We start from the raw sequence: 12,157 nt of genomic DNA on the forward strand, positions 1-12,157 counted from the left end.
CCAGCTAGGATGGTCAGATGACTTGTCGCCCCAGAGGACAAATTAATAGTGGGGAAGAGAGGACACTAAGCATAAGGATGTTCTTTACTTTAAAAATGTAACTTCTACAAAGAATTTTCTATATTATGCAACTGTAAAGTGTAGTGTCCACAATGTGGTTTCTAAGATCACGTTTACTTTTTTAGGTTGAAATCAAGGAAGCAGGTGGTTCTATCACAAGTAACAGTCTGGAGGAAGCAACTTTTCAGCATCCTCTGGCCCAGGAGTCATGTTGCAAGTTCCCATCATCTCAAGGAGCAGAGGATGCCTCTGGCTGCTCTCATAAGAAAGAGTCTAACCCAATGGTAATTATGCCAAAGAAAATGTGTCTGACTAACATTGTGTTAAATGACCCTTATCATTACTAAGTCAACAGTAAAATATTTTCAGTCATTGTTCTGCATTCTGTTTACTTGTTGAGTCAGCATTTTTGGTTGTCTTATCTATGAAAAGAGGTATATAATTAGAGTCTTTCTAATGTTTCTTTCACATCTAAGTTTCTCATTTCTACTCGATCTTAGTAAATCAAAGATTAGGACACTGCTGTACTCATTAAAGAGAGAAGCCATAAGTCACCTCAGTCCAGGCAGACCCAGGGTTGGCCCAGGAAAGGAGCAGCTGCTCACCTGTGTGGTTTGGCATGCTGGTGGGAGGGGGCAGCTGCGGTTCTGTGGCTGCAGGGCAGAAGCTGCTCTCCCTGCCTGCCTGCCTCCAAATCCCTCCTACCAACTAACACTCAAGTAAGACAGGAATCAGTAACATTTGTGCTTTATGTGATAGGTTTGCATGTTTGTCATTTTATTTAATCTATCAAATCTGCCCTGGTGGCTCAGACAGTAAAGAGTCTGCCTGCAAATGCAGGAGATCTGGGTTCGATCCTTGGGTTGGGAAGAGCCCCTGGAGAAGGAAACAGCAACCCACTCCAGTACTCTTGCCTGGAGAATCCCATGGACAGAGGAGCCTGGCAGGATACAGTCCATGGAGTCACAAAGAGTCAGACACGACTGAGCTACTAATACACACAAACTCTGTAGGGTAGACATTATTTTTATCTACATTTTATGGATCAGAAAACAGAGATGTTTCGTAGTCTGCTTGTAAGTGGTGTGTTGAGGACCAGAAAGGGAGGGAAACCAGGGAATCCAGCCCCAAGCATTTATTTGGCAAAATGTCCAAAGAACCAATTGCTGTCCCCACCATCAGCTCTCTATTCCAAGAAAGGAGACCTTAAACCTAAGGTGTGTACTTTAACTGGAAAATACTTGAGAATGGGCAGAACTTTTCTGGGACACTTAGATCAGGTGAACAGGATGAGAACTCTTCCAATTACACCGGACTCCTGAGTAATGTTAGAATGCTCACAGGAGGGACAGGATTGTGTCCTTCAGGAGTCCAGAATTGTGCAATAGGCAGAGGCCTGGACAGTCCACTCAGCCAAAGCCTATGCCCCTGTGCGTGTGTGGCTATAATTATCCTCTAAATACAAATAAAATTCCAATGGAACATGAATGCTGGCCTCTTATCCAGTGTCAGGATGATATGAAGGTGTGAGCTGGTGATCAGCACCTCATTAATATAGGTTGTATGTGTGTTGTTTTGGCGACATTGATCCTTTACGCTTATTTGGGTTTTCCTGTCTAGGAAACCTGAAGGCAACCTAACAACAGAAACCATAGCTTCTCTAGGTATTTGTGGTTTTAACATCAGAATTAGAAGCTATGTGCAGTCAGAAACAGTGACTTCTCTTACCTTCATGTTCATGCTACATTGTCATGGACAGGCTGCACCCAGGGAGGGCTGAGTCCATGCTCGGCTTGACTAGTGTGGTGGACTGGCTGACTCACCAGGCTTGCTGAGGATTTATATATGGTCAGAATCCAACTAGATGATCTCAGGGTGCTGGTCAGGCCCAGAAAGATTGACATGGCTTCTTGGAATTTTCCAGAACTTGGATTAAACTTCCTAAACTGTACTTGTAGGAAATGAAATAAATGGGTATCTTAAAAACACAGTAGATGGTAAATAATAACATGTGCATGTGGCAGGAGAGAACAACTGTCATAAATTTAAAGATTATTCTAAGTAGTTGACCAGCTACAGAGATGGAGTCAGGGGGACAAAGCCCTTCATATAGTTAACTGGATTTCAGTGGGGCCAGGTTGGGCAAATCAGCACACTCTCCCCATTCCTGAAGACGGTGGACAGGTAACAGAAGCTCTGGCTCATACTCACCTGTTCCCTACCCTAAGCCTATGCCTGTAGAGAAAGGCTTGAGTAGGAACTTCTGTTAACACACTGAACACATCTCACAAAACACTTCCCCAGGGATTTTTTGGCCCTGTGGTCCCTCCAGAGAGCATGTTATTGTAGAGTAAAAAAGCGAGAATATATCTATAGTTAACCATTTTCCATTAAAACAAATTGTGGATTAAGACTGTGGTCTCAGATTTAGGTTTACTTAGGTTCATATTACTGGATATCTTTTTAAAAATGAAACCTGATCATTATTTTTCATTTTAGGTGATATGTCAGTTGAAAGGGGGTACACAAATGCTGTGTATAGACAGTTCTGGCACAAGAGAACTAAAAGCACTTCATTTGGTTCCTCAGCATCAAGACCAAAATAATTATCTACAGTCAGGTACAAAGTAAATTAATAGAAAAATATGTCATATGTCACATGGAAGTTGGTAAGTGAATATGTTTGGCTTTGTATATAAAGTGAAAGTGAAATAGGCAGTTAGGCAATTTGGCAACCCCTGCAGCCCATATTAGTGAGTTAAGACTAGAAAAATATATCTTTATAGGTTAATTTATGTATGTTGTTTTGACTATCTCAAATTCTTAGATAGCTGTCCTCTCCTTCTGCTAGCTGTAGAGCTTTGTGATCCTAACAGGCAACAACTCGTACCCATGAGTGGTGTGGCCAGAGGTACCTGGGTTGAAACAAACTTTCCCAGATTAGGCAGTGGGTTGACAGTTCAGATGTGGCAAAAATTATATACATTTTAATGTAAATGTTTCCATGCAGTCAATGAGAACCACCACTCTGCTTTAATCATCATGAGTTCTGAAATAACTATCAAATGCTGACTTATCTGCCACTGGTTTATTTAGAAACTTCTTTAAACTGGTGCAATAATAATAAATAATATATAACTACTTGATTACCATCAAATGACTTATGGATGATTAAAGGAAGGTCAAATGACATAGTTTTAAGGTTGTGTTTACAAAAGTTAGACACACTCGAGAACTGGGCATCTCTGTGTACTATGTACATAAAACTGGGCATCTCTGTGTACTATGTAGATAATTGTGTTACCCTAAAGCTTGAATTAACCAGAGTATTTCATTACAATATGATTCATTGACCTTGTCATAATTTAAGTCAATGTTAAGTCCTGATGCCATTTCAGTGAGCCTTTGGAGCCCAGGGCAAAAAGACGGAATGTGACTCCTGAGAGTCTCCTTACCCAGGGACAGGCAGCATGCCTCCAAGTCATTCACTTTTCTATGATGCAATGCGCCTCCAGGGGCACTCTGCTGCACACCAGCCGTGGGCTTTCTGGCTCCAGTCCCCGTGGGTCAGAGGCAGCTCTGACCCTCTACACAGGCAGAGAAGGCTTCTTTCCCAATTCCCTTCCTTCTGGAACACGACAAAATCCTAATGCCTTAGATCATCTCCAGAAGGAAGATTTACATAATGTTCTCCTCATCTGTTTCCTTGCATATCATCATAACTGCTCAGCCCCCAGCCTAGTTTCCTTTGTCGCTGTGTACACATTAAATATCACCATGAAATAGATGCATTCAGTTACGTAAATCTCAAGGAAACACCACTCAAAGGAGGCATAAGCCTTCAGCAGGTGGGCAATCAGGAGACTTCTCCTGTCACTCCAATTCAAACATGGAATTTCACAGGGACCGTAGTCTCACGGGTGTTCTTCATGTCACTCTTAGACCAAAGAAATAGGTATCGGTTCCAGTCTTAAGTAGTTTGCTCCCAATGAGCAAACTATGAGTTTTTACACCCTATGACTATTTACATAATCCCAATGTAAATCCTAATGAGTGTTTACACCCTATTGAGTTAGCAGCAGCAACAGCAAGTTAGTACCTGAGGAAGAAGACACATGAATTGCAAGTAGTTCATGTGTCATCCTACAGATGGTGCTGTTGCTTCCTTTGGAAATGTGACGCATCTAGTGCCTCCCCGGTGAGTGCTGCAGCACTTGAGGGCACCGTGACCTGGGCACTGACATTTCATAGCATAACATCCCTGAAAGCTCAAGTTAAGTAGCATTATGAGAAAGAAAAAAGGTGTAATAAGTAAAAACAAACAAACAAAAAAACCCAAGCTGAAAACAGTGACCAGAAAGGTTTTATAGAAAACATGAATAGGATCAAGAGAAGTATAAATGACTTTGCACATGTTAAACTCATGATACCTTATCATTTTTGTACTTTCTTCCATGTGCAAGTGGAAAAGGAACAATATATACAATCAATTAATTGTAATTGTCTTCCTTACAGATGTCCCTAAACCCATGACTACTTTAGTAGGAAGATTTTTGCCAGTACCAGCAAAATTAAATCTCATTACACAACAAGTGAGTTATTGCTTTAATAAAAAAAAACATACAATAGGGTATTATTGTCTCTTGAAATTTTGATTGCTGAAGTTTGAATTACTCAGAAAGTATATTTATCCTCTGTTTTACAGTCAGTGGTTAAACCGAGTATCCAACACCTTCACCCCATGTCAGGCACTGGGAGTAGCAGAGTGAGTCTAAGACCCCCTTCTCTGCCAGCTCTGTGAGACGACCTGGCCATCCCTATGGCCTTTGGACCCTGGTTCTGCCCCATTTGCTGAATGTGTCCTTTGTGGTCCTGACACCCATCAGCATGTACCCCTCACTTGGTCTAGAATATATTTTCCACCTTCCTCCACATCAGGAAAATGCTCTTTAGTTTAAAATGCTTTTATGATTACACCATAATGTGCATAGATTAAATATAAGACGAATGTACTCTTTTCCTTAAGTGTTGATGTAAGATGTCCCCTCTCCAGAAGAACCTTCCGTACGTCCCCAGTGTAGACGGCCACTGGACCATCTGTTTGATTCTCTGCACAACACTGTCCCTGTCTTGTGTTCTTCAGTTTGTTTGTTTGCCTATATCCGCCCACAGGAATACACGCTCCATAGAGCAGAGATCTTGCAATTCTTGGTTATATCTGTGGACTGAGGGCTGGAGCAAAGCTAACATGTGTCAGGCCTTTGTAGAGGGTGGCCTTCAATAGGGCAGCATGCCTGAGCACTTGGGTTACATCAGTGAGCCAATATTAAGTGAATCCCCCAAAACAAATCAAAGCAGAACAAGTGGCTCTGCCCTCCCGCAGCTTACATTTCAGTGTGGGAGACAGACAATGAGCAAACCTAATCAATAAATAAATTATACTCTACCCTGCTAGGAGAGCAGAGGAGGGGCACTGGAGGTGGGCGCCTGGGGAGGAGGAAGGCAGGTGGCGAGCTTAAGCAAGGTGGCCATGTCAGCGCCACTGAGACGGTGACCCTTGAGCAGTCTCGAGAGAGAGGAAGGGGTGAGCCTTGTGGCTGCACGCGGAAGAGCACGCACAGTGTGGGCTCGGCGCAAAAGACCTCTCTTTTTCTCTGCTTTACTTCGGGGCCAAACAAGAGAGAAGGAGAGAAATTATATCTGGTTTATTCAGAGAATTGTCTCAACTTCAAGAACTGTGAAATCATTTCCTCAAAAGAAGGCAAAAGTCCAGAGCAGTCTCCTCCTCGTGGACTGCCACGAGATGTGGGCCCAATGACTGGGCGTCTGGGTGCCTGTAAGGGAACAGTTGCAGTCACTGGCGAACACTTCCCTCTGGCAAAGCGGGGGAGAGGGAGGCAGAGCCTCCCAACTCCCCCAGGACCCACGAGGGTGGTCCTGGCAGTGACTCCCCTGTGAGGCTGTGGTGGGGGAGTTGTCATGAAGGAGTTGGACCCTGGGTGGTTTCTCAGTATCTTCAGGCCCCACCAGGGAATGATTACACACAGTGATGAAAGAAGCAGAAGAGAGAAAAGGAAGATAGATAAACTGTGTTTTCCCAAGATCAGGCTGCTTCTTTTTTATTTTTTTTTTTATTTTTTGGCTTCATTGAGTGGCTTGTGGGATTTTAGTTACCCGAAAGTGAAGTCGCTCAGTCATGACTGACTCTTTGCGACCCCATGGACTGTAGCCTACCAGGTTCCTCCGTCCATGGGATTTTCCAGGCAAGAGTACTGGAGTGGGTTGCCATTTCCTTCTCCAGGGGATCTTCCCAACCTACAGATCGAACTCGGGTCTCCCACATTGTAGGCAGATGCTCTACCGTCTGAGGCACCAGGGAAGTTCCCTGACCAGGAATCAGACCCAGGTCTTCAGCAGTGAAAGTACAGAGTCCTAACCACCGGACTACCAGGAAATTCCAAAACTGTGTTTCTTACATAAAGCTTGTTTTAAAATGTCAAGTTTTCAGGGAGGAAGGGACAAGGATAGGATGTTTGTGATATACACAAATAATTTCAAAATCTAAACTTATTCAACAGTTAAAATTTCTTCAAGCTTCTTTTAAGAAAATAAAGGTCAGTGTTGATTTTGCTACCCTTTCCTTTCCCTATAAGCCATGTGAATGGATAATATACAATAAAAGAACATGAGAACCAAGAAAGCAAAGGACATGGATAATGCAAAGATTAGGATACTGGTTTTTAATATGCTAAAATTGATTACAAAATTTTTATGATTAGATGAAAAAGTAATGGTTGCCAATGAGATTTCAAATGTGTTATACTAAGAACATAATAACTAAAGAACATGTTTAGTTTATATAAATATGTTATTGAATTTATTTCCAAATTTGTAGCTCATAAAAGTGAAAAAGAAAGATGTCTGTTGCAATAACACTGGGCAACCAGCTCACAGCTATGTGAACTGCTTGTCAGCTTGTAGATGCCTTGGCCCTGAATCCTTGGCCTGTTTCAGGCTTTGCCCACAGTCAGGCTTTCTCACCCCAGGGCGTCCTGTGGTCTGGTGGGTGAGGTGATTGGGGCTGGACTCCTGTCACTTCTAATGAAACCCTTGGCTGGAACCTGCTCAGGTGTTAGCAGAACCATGGTGATAACAATGCCTGGATGTTGCTGTAAAGGGATCGTGGTATAAATCTCCAGAAGAAAATCATTTTTGTCTGTACCTGGGCGGGGAGGTATAATAAACTTTTAAAATGTATACTAATTCAAATTATGCTTGCCTTTGACTTGACACAGCTTGACAGTGGGGCCTTACCATCTGCACTCAACGGGTCTGCTTTCCCCTCAGGATCAACTCTTCCAGGACCACCACCAAAAATAACTTTGGCTGGGTAAGAATTAAAAGCAATTGTCACTTTAATGTAAGAGTTTAAGAGGCTCTTGGGTACATTTGTGATTTTCTTCTGAGTTTTAAAACTAGCTTTACCTGCAAACCTTCATGACTTCTAAAATAGGATTTTTACGTTCAGCAGCGCACTGCCGGTGTTGCTGTGAGTATCTGGTTTGCGGTTGCTTGAAAGGCTGTCTGTAACCTTCATTTACTCCCGCTCTCTACCCAGCGTCTAGTGTCAGTGTTTCAGAGGCTTGCTGCCGGTCCTAGCTGTCTTGAGAGCACATTGGTTTAAAAGTGGCTGCTCTCTTTCTGTTTTGCTGTCATCAACACAGGTAATGGTGTGGCAGTCACTTAACGCTGACCGCAGTCTCCGTGCCTTTACGGCAGCCTCTGCCCGCTGCCTTTGCTCACGTTCAGTGGCAGGGTCCGAGGCACATGATCTGCAGGTGGACATGGCTGCACTTGTCTGGGACCTTGTCTTGCCATTTTAAAATCATGTCTGTAATTGTAACTAATTAAACTAACCAAGTGGGTTGAAACTTTCTTGAGTTCACACTCACGTGCTGTCAGTGAATAGAGCAGCCCCCTTTGTTCATGGAGCCATCTAGTTGGTTATGGAGGGGTCATCTCTTCCTGCCTCCAGATGTTGGGGCACACAGCCTAATGAAAAAGTACATTTGAGGGCCTGAAAGAAATCAGGCCAGCAATTTAGGAAATGTATTCTGGTCTCTAGTGCCCCCAGCCTCCTGAAGTGTCTGCCTTCAGGCACGTCTTCGCTGTGACCTTGATGAGGGTGAGGAGAGTGAGATGCTTAGGTGAGCCACTTAGTGGCGTTCTGGTGACCTGGTGGGATTCAGTTAACACATACCTCTGCATCGTCGCCCAAGAATGTCAGTTGTTCATGTGATTTGCTGCTTCAGTCTTAGCAGCTGGTCGTGGAGCTGTTTGTAATTCTGTGCCACCTCAGGTGTTGACTCTCATTTAATTTGACTGACTAAGGCTATGGGAGCCATTCTCCTGGCTTCACTATCTTGGCATGATGGATCACTGGTTGCTGTTGTAACTGGTTCTGTAGTCATGACTCATAATGTTTGTGGACCAAACAACTCTGTGAGCAACTTCTAGATTTGCTGATGGTATTACATCTTTGGTTACACCATATGACCCAGGATTTTCAGATCCTAAGGATACGTACTTTACCTTGCTTGTAATCTGGGAGCATCCAGCCCATAGTATTGCACACAACGTGCATTAGCATGTCTACCACACCCAAGGGCAGTCGGCGCTTCTAATATTTTATTTCATGTGTGCTCTCAGAGTTAGAGTGCCGTTTGAAATTTCTCTGTGTTGCAGGTTTTATACTTCTCCACAGAGGAGCGGCAATGAGGAAATGCTCATTCAGTGCATTTCCCCTTACTCCCACCCTCCCCCTGCCTTCTTCCTAGTCTCTACAAGGTTTTCTCTATTGTGAAGTAATTACGCAGGCCATAAAATATTTTTCTATTATAAATTATGTGCCAGGAAGGTTTGCCAGGAACAACATGAGCTTTGTTTTTGTATTTTTTTGCTGCAAATAATTACTTGATTTGATGTCATGCCACTGAATCAGCCAGATGATTATTATCTCTATATCCACAGTACTGATGGCATACTGGAATCTCTACCAACTTGTTAATTTGTGGCGAGGGAGCTGTCAGAAAACCGTTTGCAGGCTGTTTCATTCTGTATGAGTTCCCAACCATGACTAATTTGCTAGACCTCTTTAGATGCTTTGTTAGGCTTTTTTTTTTTTTAACTTTCACTAGACAACAAGGTCAAACAAAGGTGTCTTCAAAGGTGTGAAAACATTCTTCAAAGGTGAGAAAGGACATTCTGTCAGCCCATATGGTTTAAACGTTCTGAGATAGATGACTGAGATGCAGGCCAGCTTGGGCCTTACAGCAAGCAGTCCATATGGGTTCACCCCGTCACTATTCTTGAGATACAGGTGGTAAACTGGCTGACTTATTAAGTAGTTTATCATATGAATAAAAATTCATGTCCTGTAACTCTGCATGGCTTTAATAATCAAATTATCAATCAGACATTTACTGTGAATTCTGATATGTCCTTGATGTCTTTATTTTTGGTAACATAATGAACATTATAAAATTCAAGAGTCTGCTTCTCTGGAAATTTTTTCTTAAAGATGAGGTCATATCTCATGGTGTTAGTTTATTTATAATGCTTTTCTGAGGCAGAGTTGTCCAGATCTCCTCTAGTCCTTTAATTTTCAGGTTGGCATAGAAGAGTAGTCAAATATTATTAATATTAGAGCCATGGAAATTTTTTCCAGTTTAATCCACTGCAATGAACTTGTCCCTTTACTGTCCCTTCAGGCACTGTTTGCTCATCCCTGATGTGGTATCTTTGCTTATGCTGTTATTTCAACTGAAACATCCTTTTGATAAATAACAAAAAAACTTCACACCCTCGAAAGTCAATGTCAAGTTCTACTTCTCTCAGGAGTAGTTTTGTTTTTTCATCTCTATTAAACTGTCCTCGAATTTTATATCATTTATAATCTATATCATATAATTTGATAGTTGATTATATAATATCTTTTGTTCTCTAGTTTTTCAAGTATATATAGCTCATGCCCCAAATTATTCCTCTAGAACAGGCAGTGTAAATTAAAATATATGTGTATATATGTATTTTGGTATTCCCCTGAAGCGCTTATGACAGTCTAGCCACAAAGCGATCTCACAGTCAGTGCCTGTTGGCTCCTTCCTACACCATAGATACTCATTGAATTGCACTTTCTCCTTCCATAATTATGGTAGGTCACCACTGGAGTGTCTCCCTGGGCCCCTACCCCATTTTTAAAGGGAAGAGTTTTGGTTCCTCTGGACAGGTAGTGCCAGGCCACACCACGCCCCATTTTAGAGGCAAGGCTGAGGGCAAGAGTGGTGACATGGGTGCCCATGTCCCCCTCCTCTGAGCAGCCCACTTCTGATCCGGGCTGGGGGACCAGGGGCAGTGTAGCCGGATCTGCCACCCGCAGGCACACATGAGCATAGAAGGCTGCCACTCTCCTCTCTGTGAAGGGGAAACCAGACTAGATGAAGGATAAGTTAGTGAAGATTCAACAACATAGTGTGGCGGCATGATCTGAAAAATGGGAGCCATCTCCAGCAGAAGCAACACAGTAACTCAGCCAGGAGTCGGTGACCGTTTCCGGTTTCCAATGGGAGAGGGCAGGGCTCCTGAAACGGAAACAGACAGTGAGAAGAGAGGCGGGGGCCTGATGAGCGAAGCTTCCAGAGCATGGGGGCGGGGGGCCTGAGCCGAGGTTAGACTGCCCTCCCTGACTGAAGACAGCTGCATGTGTGAGGGCACGGCACACAGGCAGAGGGTGGCTCCCGGCTCTGCAGGAGCCCTGCCGTAGCTCCCGAGCAGACCAAGACCAAGATGTGGTCTTAGAAGCGGCCAGTGCTAGAGGCCAAGCCTGTACACACAGTCTCGGGGAGCAGGAGGCTGAACTCGAGGGCCGCGGGCCCCAAGGAGGGACAGCCCCGATCACAGCCGGTGCTTGGGCATGAGTGCTGCTCCTCCACGCCAGGATCTACCCACCACCGCACAGTGCCAACATCCCAAGTCCCCCAGGCAGCAGTGCTTCTGAGCAGCACTTGGGAGCTTGTCCGTTTCTTAGCCCGCAGTTTAGCAGTATCCAGCACACATTCACCTCTCCCCTTCTGATGCCCCTGAAGATGGCTTCTGGGCTAATCCCCAAAGGAACAGTTAGGAGGGCAGTCCCCAGTACCCACATGATAACATTCAAAACTGATTTGAAAAATACAAAATTAAAAATCTATTTGGTGTGGGGGGCCACACACAATAGAGTTTTAAACAGATCAATGGAAGAAGCTTGGGGAAGGTCCAAGGCCCCAGTGATATGAAATATCTCTCCCTCCTCTGCTCCCCAAAACTGTGTGTGTCATAGTTGTAAAGAGCCTGCCTGCCAGTGCAGGAGACATAAGAGACACAGGTTCAGTCTCTGGGTTGGGAAGATCCCCCGGAGACGAGCATGGCAACCCACTCCAGTATCCTTGCCTGGAGAATCCCATGGACAGAGGAGCCTGACAGACTACAGTTCATGTGGTTGTGAAGAGTCAGACATGACTGAGGGACTAATGCTTTCACTTTCACTTTCACTTTCCCTGGGGCCTGCGCCCTCGAGTTCAGCCATCTGCTCCCCTAGACTAGGTGTGCAGGCTTGGGGAGGGAGCAGCAATAGGGTCCCTGGGCATGCAGCTGGACCTGGCCAGGCTTGCTTCTCACATCGTGAATGTGCATGCTGCTCCATCTTATGACCTGGCACTGATAAATGATACCTATAACTCTCTGGTGTTGAGATTTTCAGTCTTTGTTCAAAAACACCAGCTGCTTAGCTAATTCTCTTTTTGAAGAGTAATGATCTGAATACATTTTCTTTTTTAATCTTTATAGAGTAACTCTTAGTTCATTGGACACAAAGTCTAAAAAGCCATGTAACTGTACCAAATCCCAGTGTCTGAAATTGTAAGTAATCGCAAATCCTTCATTATTAAATAGAAATAAGGTTGTTTAGAAGTCAGTAAGTGGAGCAGGGTCCAGACAAACATGAACAGCTAGTAGCATATATGCTGCAGTTAAGACTCAACAGCCATGTCCTCCTGCTCCT

General features: G+C 43.8%; 1 protein-coding gene across 1 annotated transcript in view; it reads left to right on the forward strand.

Moving 5' to 3' along the window:
• TESMIN (testis expressed metallothionein like protein) overlaps positions 1-12,157 on the forward strand; it is a 40,209-nt gene that overhangs the window by 6,955 nt on the left and 21,097 nt on the right. Inside the window, exons 3-6 of the mRNA XM_043919427.1 lie at positions 186-344; positions 2,560-2,680; positions 4,576-4,652; positions 7,356-7,450. Coding sequence (XP_043775362.1) covers positions 186-344; positions 2,560-2,680; positions 4,576-4,652; positions 7,356-7,450 — 452 coding nt within the window. The remainder of the gene's footprint in view (positions 1-185; positions 345-2,559; positions 2,681-4,575; positions 4,653-7,355; positions 7,451-12,157) is intronic.

The sequence above is a fragment of the Cervus elaphus genome, chromosome 2 (genome assembly GCF_910594005.1).
Source record: "Cervus elaphus chromosome 2, mCerEla1.1, whole genome shotgun sequence".
In the NCBI taxonomy this organism is placed as follows: domain Eukaryota; kingdom Metazoa; phylum Chordata; class Mammalia; order Artiodactyla; family Cervidae; genus Cervus; species Cervus elaphus.